General features: G+C 40.2%; 2 protein-coding genes across 3 annotated transcripts in view; one reads left to right on the top strand and one right to left on the bottom strand.

The window, feature by feature from the left end:
• The first annotated feature begins 516 nt into the window (after positions 1-516).
• tnfsf12 (TNF superfamily member 12) lies at positions 517-11571 on the top strand. Its single transcript, XM_079865859.1, has 6 exons — positions 517-1315; positions 6185-6266; positions 7722-7769; positions 7859-7882; positions 7971-8098; positions 9288-11571. The coding sequence occupies exons 1-6, from the start codon at positions 1142-1144 to the stop codon at positions 9540-9542; spliced, it is 711 nt and encodes a 236-aa protein (XP_079721985.1). The 5' UTR covers positions 517-1141; the 3' UTR covers positions 9543-11571.
• A 2163-nt stretch (positions 11572-13734) lies between these two features.
• The window catches only part of chd3 (chromodomain helicase DNA binding protein 3), a 63872-nt gene continuing 58352 nt past the window's right edge, over positions 13735-19254 (bottom strand). For both annotated transcript variants that reach the window (XM_079865856.1, XM_079865857.1), the window contains exon 40: positions 13735-16604. In XM_079865856.1, coding sequence (XP_079721982.1) covers positions 16501-16604 — 104 coding nt within the window. In that variant the 3' untranslated portion in view covers positions 13735-16500. The remainder of the gene's footprint in view (positions 16605-19254) is intronic.

Here is a 19254-nt window from a genome sequence, read left to right as displayed (position 1 = left end):
TTGATTCATCTTCTGATTCTAATCACCATTGTGATTGGTGGTTGTCAGCGTATTACAATGGTATAAAACAGATATTAGTACTTCAATATGTCGTAAAGTAACAGTAAATCAGATAATGAAATATGTTTTTTTTTTAAATTTAAGTTTAGTCTGTAAAACTTAAAATTTTGCAACGTTTTTTTTTTGGTACATTTCTGGCAACCACAGATGCCGGGGGTTTTTTTCAGTGTACAAAAAATAAATGTGTTAAAAAAATAAATGTGTTGCCTTCCAATACATTAGACCACTTAACAAAGTGATTGCTATCAGTATGTGAAGAGACTTTCAACCAAAAATCGCCTACCCTGCCTTTAAGTTTACCTTTTATTTAATTTTTATTTTCATTACTGGTCAGAATGAAAAATATTTATTTTTTTTCTTTTATTTTAATCCCCCCTCCCCTAGTACAGATTGTGGTGACAATTAAATCAGCACTCTTTACTTAATTAGTCCGTGGCCACACTCTGTAAAACCTTCGAGAACAACCAGCTCAACCAAAAGACACGCGGAAAACGCACTTGTTGATTTGAGGCAGGACAGAGCTAAATAGTATTTCACTACAGAATAAGAATACTTGGCAGCGCACGAGGGGGGGAAGGAAATCTGTTTTCCACTGCTGTGCAGGACTCACTTCCCTGCAGTGCATACTTGAGCACATGGACGCAGAAGTGCTTTGAAATGACACCTCTTATGGACTAGACCCTGATCTCTTTATCAAAGAGAACACGAGGAAGTCATGCCAAAGAATCAGGTCTCAGGAAGATGCGAATCAAATCCAAATCCCACAGTATTGCTGTGCTGCTGTCAACCCTCTGCACAAGAATGAAAGGAATATTGCTATGCCATTTGGGCCAGCTGCAGTTTATGCAATAAACGCAGACAGTTCTCCGTGTATCAAAGCACTGCCAGGGGCGACTGGCTTGCTGGGGTCAATCTTGCAACGTTTGCAACAGGGTTCGCGTTGACCGCGCGCAGCATCGAAGTTGAAGAAGCTCTCGCGCTTGAGACCTATACCAGAGAGGCTCAGAGATGTTCTCGTGGAATATGGACAGAATGATTGACGTGGAAGCTTCAGAACGGTAAACGACCCGTGTGCGCAACAATGCAGCGAATTTTCCAGAGGAGACGGTACCGCACACTGCGCTTGGTTTGGGCGCTCATGGCCGCGCTCGCGCTGTCACTGGCCGTGTGCAGTGCCATATTTACAGTGTGGACTTTGCGACAAACGCGGGACCTGTCGAGGTCTTTCCAAACTCTGCAGGAGCGCTTAGAGCAGGTAAACGCAATGGCTCGCTTTCTTTCTTTTTTGTCTTTAAAGTGCATGACAGATGCATGCATGCATTCTCAAGCACATTTGTCATGCAGTTCACACTAATCATGCAGTGATTTTGCAATTACGCTATTGTGGTCCTGACCATGAAAGCCGTTTGCAAGCTCTTTTTTAGGGAGGTATCATGAGGAATGCAAGCATATAATTTCGAGGCACTTGATTATACAAACATTCAGCTGCGGCACCGCTGGGGGTCTGCGGGACGCGTTTTTATGACCCTTCCAGACTTTGCGCGGGGGTGCTGTGAGTTATGGCCTATTTAGTTTCTAAAGTCGCTGCCAAGTGCGATGGTTTTGTTGCCAACTTTTCTCCATGTTTAGGGCAATTTACTGGAAATCTTAGACTACTTGGCACGAGCGCGTTTCGAAGCATCGTGTCTCTATGCGTTTGTGTAATTATGGTTAAACGATTTGCGACTTGTCAGCTACCATTTAAAGCCTTAGCATATACCTATGGGCAACTTTTTCATGAGTTTTTCTGCCCATGTGGACGAAACACTACTAAAGTGTTCTGAGAGGGTTCCAGCTGCGCAACTATTCAGCACCGCTACTGAGCACGACCAGTGTTCGATTCCAGAACGAATGACTCTTATGAACCGGTTCTTTTTAAGGAATCAAATTATACAGCGTGACCAGAGCAATTACCTCACGAAGGACTCTTGAGGTCCGGTTCTTTTTAGTGAATTAAATAGAAAACACTAATGAATCGGTCTTAGAAGTTACTGAATTAACGTGGTTAATGAATTATCAAACGATTTGAGTTTTGCTGTAGCTACTTTACGCTCAATTAAATGAATTGCTCGTTCGTGAGACAAACATGTTAAAAAAACAACGACGAAATAATGAATGAAATACAACATTTTAGTGCTTGGCGAGCGGTGAGTTTTTTTTCCAACCGGGTTCGAGAGCGATTAGTTCATTTAAAAGATTCGTTCAAAACACAGATGCTTTCACGAACGAAACATCACTAATTCAAAGACGGGCTGAATTCAGAGACGCAAAATTTGTGTAGTGTGCTTATTTTCCTACCTTATTTGTAGACTAAATTCATTCTCCGATCCTTCTTTGTGAACTTAAAGTAGAGTTCACAATGATGTTAACTAACTGTTAGCAAGGTTTTCAATCAATGTTGGCAGAAAATATGTTGGCTACTTTCTGTTTGTGTGTTAAAAATGTAGGTAGGCTAATATGTTTTCTGGGGATTTTCCAAATATATTTGGTTTGAGAACAGAAAAACAGTTACACTAAAAAATTATGGGTTAGAAACAACCCAATTTGGGTTATTTGGCAACCCAGCACTGGGTCAAAATTGGACGAACCCAGCTGGTTGGGTTAAATGACCCAACATACTGGGTTGTTTTATTGAACTCAACTATTGATTAAAATTACTATGGCTTAAAATGAACCCAAAATACGTTGAAAATTAAAATCACACAGAATTACTAGAGAAACAACACAGGCAACAGTAATAATCGAAAGGTGAAAATTTATTAATAAGCAAGAACACCCAGAAATGCACAAAAATATAGGCTAGAGTTAAAACAACCTGTATGAGTCAAAAAGTGCAGAAAAGCACAACAACTCAACAATTCTACTGTTAAATAAAATTACTATTTAATAACTTTAAACTAATTGAAAACCAATTTTTTCACATATATTCCTGTCGTAAACTGATATTACCAAAATCTGAGCCGGTGATGGGCCGCTGTTCGGCGGGGGGAACTGCGAACCTCAGAGCTGAAAGATATCGTGACAGGCTCCTTATAACCTGCACATAAACAAACATTACAGAGTTCTGAGAACATATTTTAACATCCAAATTAATTAGATTCAGGATTATGACGAATAAAAATCAGTTTAGCGAGACGACTGATGCTGACTGACTGATTGACATCTCATCCATGTATGTTGCGTTGCATTAAATAAAATGATTTTACAGACTTTATAGAAATAAAATGTTTACAAAACCATTTTACCGTCAATTCGGCAGCGTTGAGAACTGCTCTCTCCTGACGAGGATGCAAAAAGCCAGCATTCTGTGTAACTCAACAGCTGGGTTGTTGTAGCAAAGCCCCGCTGGATTGCTGCGTCGGAGGGCGATTGGGGGAGGGGTGTATTGTTTCAACAGTCAGTGAGATTGACCCAGCCACTAACTATGGAAGCACAGAATAAAAAATAAAACAGGTAATTGCAACTTTTTGTCTCACAATTCTGATTTTTTTTCTCACAATTGTGACTTTTCAGAATTGCGTGATATAAAGTCGCAATTGCGAGTTATAAAGTCAAAATTGCGTAATATAAAGTCGCAATTGTGTGTTATAAAGTCAGAATTCCGTGATGTTTTATATCTCGCAATTCTGATTTCTCGCAACTGCATGTTATAAAGTCAGAATTGTAACTTTTTTCCTTAGAATTGGACTTTATAACTCGTGTTTATATCTCACAATTCTGAGAAAAGATGTCAGAATTGCGAGATATAAATTGCATGTTATAAAGTCAGAATTTCGAGATATAAAATTGCAATTACGAGAAAAACAGTCAGAAGTCATTGAAAAGTCTGTAACGTTGTGGTGGTAGTTGAAGGCACAAGACGAAGATGAGGGTATAACACAATGTTTACTGGTAAAACTGAACAGAACAGGGAGTATAAATACACAAGGTGAAATCAGGAAACTAACTAGACACAGGTGGAGGAAGATTAACTAATCAGGGATTAACAAGAACAGGTGAAGACAAGACAGAACATAATTGTGACATTACGCCCCCCTCGGAAAGGCACATCCTCGCGGCATGATGGCAACAAAGTTAAAAAAACAGAAAAAGGGCGGAGGCTTCGGCAGAGGGCGTGGAGCTGGGGACGGACTGGACCCTGGGGACCTCGGCCACAGGCACCATGGTGGCGCAGATGGGGGGAGGAGCCAGGGTGGAGCTTGAAGTGACTGGCAAGATGACACCCGGGATCCGATCGACGGCGGCGGCACCGTGGGTGGCAGAGGAGTCCGCGAAGCTGAGTGGTTGATGGACCATGACGACATCGCCGACCTAGAAGACGGGAGCTGAACCGCTGACTCACGGGACTGAGGCGGTGACGTGGGGATGGATGACCGGGGTGACGATGTGGTGAGGGAGGCAGACCGGGAAGTCAGAAGAAGGGAGGAGTCCAGTGATGCCGAAGGGGTGCAGGGTGATGGTGCACCCCGAATCTCAGAAGTCCATGGCTGCAGCTGGGCATCCACTGCTGGAGTGTCGAGCGAGCCCAGCGGAGCTCCTGGGCAGACGGACTGTGGAGGCGATGAAGGAGTGGTGGGTCGAGGTGAGGGCGACTGGCTGACAGGACGAGGTAGCGGTGTGGGCCTGGAGGCCCGAGGTGTAGCCGGGGACTCGGCCTCACGCCAAGCTGGTGGAGGGGAAGCCCGAGGCACAGAGGATGAGCCGCACGGAGTGAGCGACGGAGGCAGAGCCGAGGAGCTGGACCACACCAGTGGTGCCGAAGTATCCAGGGGACTGGCCGTGACCAGCGATGGAGACGGGACTAGGAGGTGAGGCAGGGATACAGGCTGCAGGTTTCCGTACGGGACCGGCGAGGAGGATGAAGACTCGAGGGTGGGGACTTGGGAGGGAATTGGATCTGCGGACCACAGGTCTATTAGGTCCAGGTTCGCTCCTGGCTCTGAGGTGGATTAACTAATCAGGATTAACAAGAACAAGTGCAGACAAGATGGAACATAATTATGACAAAGTCGTTCTTATTCTCACAATTCTGACTTTATAACACGCAATTGCGACTTTATACCACGCAATTCTGGCTTTAAAAAAGTCGCAATTATCTTTTAAAATGTTTTATTCTGTGACGGGAACAAGCTTCCATAACTAACCCATGGGCTGGGTAAAACAAAAACTACCCAACCATGGAAAAAATAACCCAACAGGTTTAATCCAGCATTTGGGTAGAAAAAAAGAACCCAGCTTTTTTTAGAGTGTACGGTTTGGCTTCAGCTGCATTCATCTGTTTTGTAATCAATATCTGGCAACAATACATAGTTTTTCCACGTGGCTGAGCATCAATTCACTAGAGCCATTGTGCATAGTAATTTAATTACTGCATTCACCCCAAATATTTCACCCTTAAAAAGCACAAAAAGCTTTGCCATGTTTACGGCTTTGCATATGATTCTAACTTTGTCCTCTGGTGCACGGTACAGTTAGTGTGCACTCCCGAACTCTCTATGGTTAGACTTCATCTGCATGGAGTAGATTGAAAGTCCAGATGGACAGGTACTCACTTCACTTCTAGGCACAACCGCAGTTCCTGTTGCCAGACATTTGTTAAACTGCTGACAAAGCTTTCACGTGCTCGTCACATTGTTTGTCAGCTTTTTCTTTTCCACTTAATTTAACGTTTCCTTTTAACAGAGAAGCATTCCCGGAATGTATTACATTAAGAGAAGAAGAAGAAAAAAACGTACAAGGTGTTGTTACCGGTTTTCATTTAGGGGAAGTGGTTGACCTATTAAAAACTTGAGTTTAAAAACACCAGGCTTCTGGTGACTGTTTGTTTGTGTCTCTCAGGAACGCCTTCAGCTTGGGTTTGATTATTTCAAAAGCTATGACTACTGCATGGGTTACCCGCAAAACGCCAGTTAATAGAAGCCAGCAGTGTTTTTCTCCCCACTGGCCTGCACGAACTTGACACACACTTTATGTTCCAGCCACGCTGGTGTCGTCTGTCTCCCATATCTGTCTGCAAAAGCTGTTGAGCACGTTGAAAAATGTGATTCTGTCTTCTTCTCCCGCTCGTTATTTCTCTCTCTTGCAGGTGAATATGCAGCGCAAGGCCATCTTCCAACTCATCCTGGAAAAACGCGAACTGCTGGAGAGTCGGAGGTTCCGCAGAGATGGTACTGAAGGACATCATACGTCATAATGTCAGGCATGAAGCCAGTTATTGAAATCCATTCAAGGCACTCGACTAGTACAGACTGAAAAAATGATCAGAGATTATGAATGCATTAGAGAAATCACAGATTACTCTTTGAAGGAAATTGAATAAAGATGCAGATGTACAAACACGTAGCCGTAAAACTGACACATGACAGCTCTTGTCAGAAAACCTTGGATCACCTGCAGTCTTTCCAGCTGCAGAAGGATGATCTTTGCACAGAGTATTTACAGAGACCAAACCGTTTTGGACACCAAGCCACCTTGGGTAAACCATTGGGCATATGTTTCCAAAAGCTGCAACAGGAAACAGTAGGCAGAAGGCTGAATGACAGCAGAAATTACAGGTCTGAGCTGGATGGACACGCACCCGGCAAAACCCAACTGGCACAAGGACCGCAAGGGCATATTGGTTTTAGCAACCTTCTAAAACAAGTGACCCCTGCATTGAAGCCAGAAATAGCTTTAATTAGCAAAAGACTTGCTTTAGCTCTGTTGCAATTATGCGATAAGACATCTCAAGGCCATTCTCCCGAGTACATGGTGGAAAAAAACAGTGCCAACAGGGTAAAAACAACAGAAAGTGAGGAGCTCAGGCCAAAAAGATCAACAAAATAGACATTAGTGTTGAACAGACGGAGCTTCAGAAGTCTAATGAACAGCCGCAAGTCTTCAGCTGACACCTGACAGCTGTCTGATTTCAGAGCCAAAATGCTTATCCACAATCATTCCTCAAAATATATTGTTTTCCTAGCCCAGAATAGTGCCCCTTAGGGACAGTCACGGCTTCAAGTTGAAGCGGTCAGCCAGAAATAACAGTCGCTTTAACCATTTCTGCGGCTCCTTTTGAAGTCTGAGACGTAGGTGATCAGTCAGTGCATATTTTGACGGACTACCGGGAGTTTAGGCAGCTCCCCTGAGGAGAGATTTCTCTGGAGAGGGACAAGAAAAAAACGCATTTCTCAAGGTGGTTTGTTTGAATAACTGCATTTAGTTGAACGGTAGCCATAGCTGTTAATCTATCTCATTTCATAGGAAGATTATTTTCTGCATGAGAAAGGCTAAGAAAGAGCCAACTCTTCATTTTTCTTGCAGTGTATAATTTTTAGTTTTGCCTCTTTGTTGACTGGAACCAGCTGGTGGGGTGAAAGTAGAAAAATCCTGTGCATGGTGCCTGTTACTGAAAACAAAGGCTAGGAGAAGTGTAGAACAGAGCTGAAAGGAAATATTTCACCATCTGCTTTGACAATCAGGACTTCAGCTGGTGTATAAATTATTCTAGATTAATCCATGATGTTTGCATCTGCACAGCTGTTTAAATGCTGGAAGCTCCACATGGATGACTCTTATTTGCATCCCAGAGAGTTTTGTCTCTTTTTCCAAAACATGCCTTTCTTTTGTCTTTATCTTGCAAGCGGGAGGGAGGAAAGGAAATGGACGAAAAGCGGCCTCTCATTTTGAGAGTAAGTAGCAAATCATTTCACTCATCAATGAAACACCTATATGCTTTTTTTTCACCCCACAACCTAATATACATCTCATTTTTCAACAGTAACCAATAATTCCTTCGAAAAAGGTGAGTTATATATATGCGTCATGTGGAATATTCTCTAACAGTATGTGTCCTGTGGAATATTCTCTAATAATGTGTGTGTGTGTCGTAGTGGGGAATGAGGGAGTCATTAAAGGATGGACTGAGGAGCAGCTGAATATGAGCAGAGCAGTGCATTATAATCCAGAGACCGGCACCTTCAAAGTGGAGCGCAGCGGCGTCTACTTCCTGTACTGTCAGGTGAGTTGAACAGGACCAGTTTTCTGCTGACTTCGCAGGCGCATCACCTGCAATGATAGCATATGTTAAGAGGCATAGTGTGTGTATATACAGTGTTGAGTGAGTAATGAATTACTAGCTACTAATTTCATCTTCAAAAGTGTAATTAGATTACTGTACTGATTACTCTCTCTAAAAAGTATTGCATTACTTATTACTAATTACTTTCTAAATCCCATATTAACCTCAACTAGTTGAACAACAATTCAAGGATAGACATGAAACTGCTCTTTTAATTCTTTCAAATAAATCATAGAAAATTGCTTAAATTATTCTTAAACTAACCAACGTATTTAAATGGAGAAGGTTGCATTAAAAATGTTTAAATCCACTATTGTTTTATATAGAATTGTTCTATAATCTCTACAATATTTAATGAAATTACATCAGAAGTAACTGTAATTAAATTAGAGAAAAATTTGAGAAAAATCGCTTGTTTTACTTCTCCAAGGGAAAAGTAATTCAGTTACAGCAATTGATTACTTATTAATGCATTACACCCAACAGTGTGTTTATTATATATATATATATATATATATATATATATATTGAATTTAAACTGACTTTATATATATATATATTGAATTTAAACTGACTTTAAAAAAATAGGTAAAAAATAGACAAACAGGATATTGCAATATGAATTTGAATACAAGGACGTTTAATTAAAATTAATTGAAATTCCAAGAAATTCATATAACAATTTTTGTTCTAGAAAATAAAATCTGTTTTAAAAAGCCTTTTTAATGTTTAAATGTCTTATGGACAGAGATAGATAGATAGATAGATAGATAGATATATAGACAGATAGACAGACAGACAGACAGACAGATAGATATATAGACAGACAGACAGACAGACAGATAGATAGATAGATAGATATATAGATAGATATAGATAGATAGATAGATAGATAGAGAGACACACAGACAAATGCATGTCTGCAAAAAGAAAACCTAATTTCCCAGAATGCATTACCTGTGTTGAATTTCCAATTCAACTTTGTGTGGTTCTTGTAAAATCAAATCAAAAGGCTTCTGGTTTAATCATAACTTTATTTCTTTTGCTCCCTGTTGGTCTCTCATAACATTCCGGCTTCACTTGTTCTCTTTCTCCCGCCGTTTGGCACCATCTGCATTCCCACCCCCAGGTTCACTTCAACGAGAACCAGAGTCAGTACGTGAAGCTGGAGGTGTCGGTCCCGAAAGGCCCTTCACTCCAGTGCATCGAGGGGTACGGGACCACACCAGCCTCCGGCTCCCACAGGTTTCACTTCCTCAAGCCGTGCCAGGTCTCCGGCCTCCTACGCCTCAACAAGGGCGCCGAGCTGAAGGCCGTCACCGGAGGCTCCTTCAGTCTGCAGATGTCGGGCAAACACTACTTCGGCCTCTTCAAAGTCAACTAGAGGCTCAGACAGTTTTCCAGACACCTCAACTGTATGGAGTTTTATAGTTTTCCACAGATCACTGGCCCAAAAGTACCTAACCTAAACCTGTCTCTTTGAACCTGGCGTTGCCTTAACAGAGGAAATTTTGACTCAAGAGGAACGTTTTTATAACCAGCTGTCCACGGTCACAGATGACCCCTTTATGAACGCAAGTGCCCTTCCATTAAGATGTCATCGGGATGTTAATGACTGCACAACTTGCCTTGTTGGACCAATTTATGGAGAATCACTTGGTACTCTGTTGGTTTGGCTGCAAATGCCTTATTAAACACAAACCAGCACAATTTCTACTATATAAATATAGCATTTAATTACAGCATACCAGAGACATTGCTCCAGCAGCGTGGTTGGCTTATATACTGGCATAACCAGTTTGAACAGAAGGACTATGAATTTTCAGCAGCGTCGCAGGCCACTACAAGCATGAGAGGTTTCACCACTGGTTACTTGGCTGGACCAAAACAGAGTCGCCCTAGTTCCTGAACTGCCTTACCACTGGATGGGTTCAGCGCAGAAGACAGAAGAAATGAAGGTTTTGGTTGGTCATTAAGAAAAACTCTAAGGGAGTGACTAAATATGCATTAAATAATCTGATTTTTTAGCGTTGTTGCATCAGTTTGACTAAATGAAACAACAAGCCACACTCCTTTTCTCTCCAAATACACAGTCACTGTGACATATGAAATATATATTAATATTTATCAAGAAAAAGGCAGTGTCTTCTTTTATGTACTGTACTGTGTTACTGAAAGTGGACTGTGTGTACAGGTTGATGGCATGGACGGCTTAGGACAGTATGCCTTTAGTTTTTATATAATGTGCAATTTCATGTTATTTTTTAAAAGGTAAAATTGCAGATTTTTACACCATCGTAATGTCATTTAATCTCACTAATTTTAGAAATGTATGAAACCACTGCTGACTCGAATCTGTCAATGTCTACCTGACCCTTTTGTAAATCTTGTCAATGCTGTTAATTAAATCTGAAATTGAAGTTACAACCGCCGTTCGAAATGCACTTTGCCCCAAATGGGTTTCCTAATAATGCAATCGGCTTCCTCTTTCCTATTTCCTGAACCCTCATGCGGACCCCTGCAAACCTTCTCATTTCCACTTGCTTCTGGACTCTCACTTCCTGTATCGGAAACTGCAGCAAATAGTTGAAAACCTTCTGAGGAAAAACATGTGCTTATTCCCCGCTGATCTCTAGCCCCATTTCTTCCCCCTTGTCTACTCTGGTTTTTTTTTTTTTTATATCTGTTTGGGTTCACTCCTCGCACAAAATTCACTTTTGGCTAGCGGCAAGGTTTCTGCTTTTAAAACATCCAAGATAAACCTGACCTAGTCGAGATGAAGTACATTCACTTTTCCGAGAGTAAACGTGTGAATTTGAGGTTACGGAGGCCGTTTTGATGTCAAAATATGCACACAAGATGTTTCTTTGTTTTCATGGCCATATTTTTTTAAGAGCATCTGAAAAAAATAACTTATTTTAGCTGTAAATCAGGTTGAAGATACAAGGTTCTGGGAATTGAGAAGGTATCAAGAATGTAATTTCTGGCCAATCTCAAGGCCAAAAGACCTGTAAACCTGTTAAAGAAGTTGCATTACAAGCCTGAAAGATGCGAGATGGGAGGAGAGTATTTAAATGAATCATTCAAGGTGATTTACTAAGGTTTGCGCTAGTCAATTTACTGGTATTTGCGCCATTATTTAGCGCCCAAAAAAAGCATGTCTTAAACCAGACACTAAATTGCGCTACTCTTGGTAGATTGTGTTGGTATTTACGGAAATGATTTGCTGTGTCTGTGTTCTTTAATTTGCACGTCGTCAGTAGATCACACGCAGAACTTTACACTCTCATCGCCACTTTTGAGGAATTGAGCTCTCATGCTTTGCCCTGTTTAGTAAATCTAGCTCCAAATGACACTTTAAATGGCATGTTTCATTTCAACATTTACCAGTAAAGTCTGATAGTACCAAACGCAAAAAGATGGATAAAACAAATGCTCTTTTTTGTCAAGTCACAGTAACACAGTTCCTGGTTCATTTCAAATTAGACATGAGCAAAAAATGACTCGTGGATCTGTGAGGGGTCAGTTGTGAATTCAGTAACGGCTCTGAACGACGAATTCTAAGAAAAAAGTACGAATTGCGAGTTATAAACTTGCAACTGCGAAAAAATAACGTCACAATTGCAAGTTTATATCTCACATTTCTGACTTTCCCCCCCAGAATTGTGAGATATAAACTTGAAATTGCAAGGAAGAAAATTCAGAATTTTGAAATAAAAAGTCTCCACAAAAGATTCCACAACTGACTGACACAAACAAGTTTGGCCCTGTCCCAAATGGCACTCAAAACACTGCCGGTTTTTCTACAAGTCCGCACTTTCGTGACGTAACACCGCTTTAGCTGTCGGGAAGAAGTTCGAGTTTCGGCAAAAGTGTGCATCGAGGGTAAATATAGACCACAAGGGGGGCGCCCACGAGCACCCTTCAGAAACCTAAAATTACAAATGGGACACCATACGGTCTCGTGGACTTCACAATCACTCACACAACAAATCACACCACAAAACCGTAAGTGCATTTGAAGTGTGCCATTTGGGACAGGGTCTCTAAAGCTTTTTGAGCGACTCATTAAAAAGAACCGGTTCATAAGAGTCATTTGTTTGTGAATCGGACATCATGGCTGGCACCGCATTCGTGTTTGCTTTTAGAAGACACTGAGCATTTTAACAAGATGATTTCTGTCGAAACTGCATATGGACGCCACAAAACATACCCGACTGGATTCTATTAGTGGGTGTAACGGTACGCAGAAGTCACGGTTCGGTACGGACATCGGTTTTGGGGTCACGGTTTGATGCGAGTTCGGTACATCTACATGTCAGCTCCCATTTCCAGGACACGCATATTTCATTACTAGACTGTAGTAGTAAGACGTCCACGACACGAATCAGCACAATGCCAAATGATTTTATCTCATTATAACAGCGGAAGCAACTTAAAATACTCCATAATTTATGGTCATACGGATAAGTGTAAGACATAATTCGAATTAAGAAAACAAACAGGATGCCGCTTTCTGCCATCCCAGTTTCCTTTCCGGTAAGTTTGAGGAACGCGTCATAAAAATGAATCGAAACTCAGCGAATAGGCTACTAGCAAGCTCTTGAGTGCCATCTGAACTCTTGTTTTTGGGTTGGTGTGTAGATCGTCTCTTCTTCCGCTCTTTTTCCTGTTAGCAAAAAGCATTGCATTGCCACACACGCCCCCGTCTGGACTGGAGTGTGATGGCCTGTGAGTGACTGTATTCGTCATCTGACCATAGACAGTAAAAGAAATGGACACAGCGACCCCATAGACTTCAAGTGAGACAAGTGAAGTCAATTAGAAGCACTCACTTCCTGATGGCTGAGCGTACTGCGCAGACTCAAACTGAGCTTGACGACGTAGATGTGACGTGAGCAACCCGTTTGTCTTCTAGTAGCTGTGCCAAGCGAAATCTGAATCATTCCCTTCCAAATCTTGCAGAGACGGAGAGTGTGAGTAGGAGCTGTCCATGAGCTAGGAGCAACTTAATGACTCTCTATGGCCTTCTCCCTTGACTTTATGCCTCCACGTCCCCCCGATTGCCTGTGAGCTTCTCCTCCTGTCTATACGGTAATCTCTCTACTGTGCGACAGAGAGTCGTGTGGTTATGACGCAATCGTTAGCCTATTTTTACAAAAACGGCTTCTATGGGGCCATAGTGTAAAATACAAGATAAAGGAGCCTTTTATACATTGTCGTGTTTCTTAAGAAATAAACAATGGACAAATGGAGTCTTTAAACGCCTCAGATGTAAAGTTATTCGCTGTGAAAGTGACGCCAAAATGAATGGGAGTCAATGGAATGCTAACAGCAGGTGATGGCTAGTTAGCCAATGGATGCCCCCATAGAAGGTACGCTTTCCGGGTGCTGGATTACCCCCTTGCATCTGACTATGCACCGAAACGTGACGTCCGTACCGTAACGGTTCAGGATGAATAACAGACATATATCATTAAACTGATCAAATTCTCCCAACCTTGTGTCATCTCTTTTGACAACTTGATAACAAGCACAGCAAACCAGAAATTGTTCATTTGAATTTTTATTTTATTACAAACAAAACAAAACAAAAGAGAGAAAGATGCATTATTAACATGTTCCGTTCGGTGTGCCGAATGTTGATCACAACAATGTCACTGACTGTCTGGAATCACAACGTACACAGTAACGCTTAGCTGGAAACAAACAAAACGCAAAAAAAAAATTAATTTAAAAGACAGATATGAAAAAATGGACAGAAAGTGCTTGATTTGACACAACTCTCCCAAATAATACCAAGCACTGAAATTAAGGAATTTCAGAACTGTACTGGGGACTGAGGCAAATAAATTAACATTTCAACTCGTGATCTCTCAGAGTTGAGGCCTAGCTATAGGGATATACAGAGTTCACATCTGCTGATTAACCCTTTACAGTTGTATTCCCATTTAAGGCGATTACATTACAAGGCTTTGCATTTGTAGGAGCCAAAGGTCATAAAGAAACACTGCGGAAGGAATTTCATTTGCTGATTTGAATATATGCATTCATATGTTTTCGATTTCATGGTTACACGTGATCCACTGCATACAGGTTATTTGTTGGCAAGCCCCGAATCTACATACAAGCGATGTCCGTTAGATAGCAATGATATCAATCGTTACGAAGTCCGCTCAACCTCCTCATGGAATATTATTACAAGTCCGCTATAGACAAATGTCATGGACCAAACATACAATGCATCAATGTTTCGACTGTATTTTTTTTTTTTTATTATTATTATTATTTTCATTTGGTAGAAGCTTTGCAATCGTAACATCAAGGACAACATCAAGAGCAACAACAATAATCTTAGTTGTAATAACGAGAATTAAAAACAGGAGAACACAATGAAACCGAGTTTAAATACGCAAACAATATCAAAGAGCTCATAAAAACAAGTAGAAATGTGAATAAAGGATGGGAGTGAGATTTGATTGAATGAAAGAAAGTGAGGGTGAAGTGATGGGGGCATGACAGAGAAAGTGCAGGACTGCCTACGTGCTTCAGTAACAATCTTGAACATTATTAGAGAGGCCTCTTCACCTCACTGTAACACAAGATCAAGGGTCAATACTTAAAAAGGCAGGGAACTCTACATATCAATGCTTGATGTCCCAATATAAGGCTAAATAACTTCATGACAAACATGTCTTTTAATCCCAAGACAAAACTGCAGCCAATACTGTTTCAATCCAACATAATACATTACTTCCTTACTGTCGTGGTAGGTTATAAACTTTACCTCGTGTTTTTCTTTCCTCTGAAAGATGCAGAAAATTGGCCAGGGTACTGTTAATTGGTTTTTTTTTTCGTCTTTAAAAAAACAAAATTGGATATCCTCCCAAATCAAATCATCATTATGCTTGAACCCCCGTGTCCTTAAAGGCACAGTTCACCCCAAAATGAAATTTATGCTGTAATTTCTGTTCCAAATCTGTTTGACTCTTTTGTAACAAAATATATTCTGATATATTTTTTGACCATACAATGAAAGTCAATGTTGTTTCGGACCCCACTGACTTTCATTTTATGGACAAAAACAAAAAGTTCTTCAAAATACCTTATTTTGTGTTCTGTGGAAAAATGAAAGTTAAACCGGTTTGGAATGTAAATGATGACTTGATTTTCATTTTGGGGTCAACAATCCCTTTCAAATTGTTCAAAATTAAAGTGCCCCTATTATGCTATCATTAAGGTCCCCAATTTTGTTTTGGAGGTCTCCTACAATATTGATGTATGATTTACATGCATCCAAGGTCAAAAAACACTTTTAATTTTCTCATAATATACATTACACATCACCTTAATTTCTCACAGTGTCTGAAACGGTTCGTTCGAAGATTCAGTCTCTAAACCCCTCCTTCCTCGTCCTTCTGAAGTGCATTCTCAGCGCTGAAAACAGCGTCTTCTCGACACGAACCAAACTCTTCCAGTCTCAGCTACAACTACAGTGTTTGAGGGTCAAAGTAGACGTTGTTCACGGGCAGCCAATGAACACCATAGACTGGCATTATGCAAATGTGTTTAATTGTTACGTAGGTTTGTAACAGGAAGAGAGACTGGAATTACTGACGACTCATTTCAACAGTTCAGAATCGATTCCTTCTTTTAGGAGACAATAACTTTATTTGTCGTGCACTGATCTTTAAAACTTTGCAGATCTTTTACATTCAAAACCAGTTATATTACACACTGCATGAAAGGTAATATTCAAAAAAGCATAATAGGGGCACTAAAGATTGCTTTAAGTTTATGGTTCACGGCGCTTCAAAACTGTCACGCTAGCTTACGATGAGGGTTTTCTTGAAAGACTGCACTATGCTAGAGTAGGCACAGCTCAATGCATAGGCATTTCTCTTGACTAAACCGTGGAGTGTGAGGTGCATGCTGTCGAAAAAAACAAACCACTGCGGGTGATGTGAAGCTACTCCACGTACATGCAGCTTCATGTCTGTGTTGAGGGGCGCTGGCGAGATTACGGGACTTCGGATGAACGTGTGAGGCTGATTTGAGACAGATAGCTATGAGAGGAAAAGGAAATCAAATGTCTGTGTGTGTATATACGCACGTATGTATTCGGGAGGAAATAACCAAAGGCGAGCGTTAGCCCTGCTGAACTTGAGGTGTCGTGAAAGTGCTGCTGTGATACTGAGGGTAGTCTGTTCATTCGTCAAACTGCATGTGTGCATGTGTGTGTTCAGGAATAGTCGTGTTTACGTTTGCATGCAGACGTCCTTTGACTGAGTCAGTGTGTGTGTGTGTGTGTGTGTGTGTGTGTGGTTAGAGAGGTGCTGAATTCAGTCGTCGATGCAGATCACCTCCCCGCTGCGTTGTTCCCGCCGTGCCATCAGAAACTCTACCTCCCTCTCTTTCTTTACCGACATGGGGGGTCCGTTCAACACTGTAGGGAAACAAGCAAACATACATACAGGAAGACAAGTTAATGATCTGTACAATAATTTGCTTGTTTTGTTGAAATCAAAACAGCAAAAGTTAAACCTGACCTTCCAATCTTTATTATTATTATTGAATTTTCCATTTCTCACCGGCTCTGACTTCCCCTTTCCATCTCATTGGGTTTCATTCACTAACCATGAATATGCACATACTTCAATGGAAAAAACGTGTGAATGTTTTTACACAGAAATCATGATTCATCCACAAGCTTCTACTGATTTTTTCTTTCTTTCTAAATTTAGGATTAAGTTGTTCCTGAATTTTAAATGATGATCACTGCTGCCATTGCTGAGTATTCACGCTCATCCCAAGCATGTATTATAAGTGAATTTGACCCACTGCCTTTTCTAACATTCAGTTTAGAAAGCAGTGATCAGACTTGATGAAGAGGACCGATGGCTCACTCTTTACCAGACTTGAATTTCAGTACTTTTAAATGCTAAGAGTGAATTTATGTATCACAGCATTATAACAAAGTAAGAAAACTTTCATTCATTTTAATCATAATGTCTAAATATTACATCTAAAGTTGGTAAACCCCACCCTATTTTTTTTTGAAAATGCATGTGATTTATCCATGTAAACAAAATTATTATTTTTTTAAATCAGAACAAAAAACTAAAACTTCTCTAGAATTCTCCACTGATTTAGTCTTAAAGTGCCCCTATTATACTATTTTAAAGATTCCTAATTTTGTTTTGAAGTCTCCTACAACAGGTCTACATACATCAAAGGTAAAAAAACACATACATTTTCTTATAATATACATTGCACATCACCTAATTTCTCAAAGAGTCTGAAATGGTTCGTTTGAAGATTCAATCTCTCCAAACCCCTCCTTTCCGAGAGCTACTCTGCTCTGATTGGTCAGAAGGCCCAGTCTGTTGTGATTGGTCTACCGCATACAGCGAGTGTCGGAAACAAAACGCCTATTACCATATCTGAACTTCAGCTTCAGATCTTCCTCAGCACTTGACACACAGTGATACAAAGAGCAATGTTTTTTTTTTCTGTCGCTTTTTTCCGTATCAATAAATGCAAAGTGGATTCTCAGCGCTGAAAACAGCGTCTTCTCGACATGAACAACACAAACCAAACTCTTCCAGTCTCAGCTACAACTACAGTGTTTGAGGGTCAAAATGATCACCTTAGACTGGCATTATGCAAATGTGTCACATTGTTACGTAGGTTTGTAACAGGAAGTGAGACTGGAATTACTGACGACTCGTTTCAGCAGTTCAGAATCAATTCCTTCTTTTAGGAGACAATAACTTTATTAGTCGTGCACTTTGATCTTTAAAACTTTGCAGACCTTTTACATTCACAAACAGCGATATTACACACTGCATAAAATGTAATATTCGAAAAAGCGTAATACTTTAAAACCCACCCCACAATCAATTGCAAGCTCGCATTAACTTTTGTGTGCATCTCAAAATCCAATGAACAACCAAGTCTTTTTTATTCTTTGATAAATCATTTCACTCAAATGTAATAATACGGAAGAAAATATCTGTCGCTACTTCCATTTCATGAGGACTTTAACAGTGTAATTTAATTATAAGTGTTTTTGAAGATTAACAAAGAAGCCTGAGAGATGCTGGAAAAGGTCATCTAAATGTAAAAATAGGGCAAACGAACGCGAACAAGAATAATATATTATAAAATCAATAATAACGACTAATAACTAATATGTGACCCTGGATCACAAAACTAGTCACAAGTCGCACGGGTATATTTGCGGCAATAGCCAACGATACATTGTTATGGGTCAAAATTATTGATTTTTCTTTTATGCAAAAAATCATTAGGATATTAAGTAAAGATCATGATCCATGAAGATATTTTGTAAATTTTCAACCGTAAATATATAAAACATTTATTTTTGTGAGTGAATGCAGCACAATCGCGAACATAAATGGACAACTTTAAAGGCGATTTTCTCAATGTTTTCTCAATGTTTTCTCAATGTCCTATGCAAACAAACCATACATCAATGGAAAGCTTATTTATCCAGCTTTCATATGATGTATAAATCTGGTTTTGTAGTCCAGGGTCACATATGGTAACACTATATTGTACATAAAACAAACAAAACATAAAACCACATTGTGCTTCATTGTGGTCATCCTTTAATGGGTAAACTTGCATACAGTCAGAGTATACTATATACCATACATAATAATAATAATAATAATAATAATAATACAAAACCTCATCTTGTATAAAGAGATATATATGAGGACAACAGTACTGAGCATTTTAGTTCACCACACACAAGCACATAGTGAGTGTATAGTGTTTGAAATACTTTAGCTTCATTTGCTGTACTTGTAGATTTTTTTGTTGCAATCTCACAGACATGATTGCTGCCATTCTTCAAGTCACGTATAAAACGCAAACACTGTCTAACTTTCCAGCCGGGAACATCCTAAAGCCTGATGCTCGCTCTAGTGAAGGAACACATGAAGTGACTACATTGAATGAGTGCCCATCATTTAGTAAATGGGGTTATAGCATTTAATACCTTTGGTTTGAAGAATTAACCCCCACCCCACCACAAATTACAGGCTACATTGAAAAAACCCCCGCTG

The sequence above is a fragment of the Squalius cephalus genome (genome assembly GCF_949319135.1).
Source record: "Squalius cephalus genome assembly, chromosome: 3".
In the NCBI taxonomy this organism is placed as follows: Eukaryota; Metazoa; Chordata; class Actinopteri; order Cypriniformes; family Leuciscidae; genus Squalius; species Squalius cephalus.
Note: the sequence above shows the minus strand (reverse complement) of the source record. Positions and strands in the feature narration are given on the sequence as shown.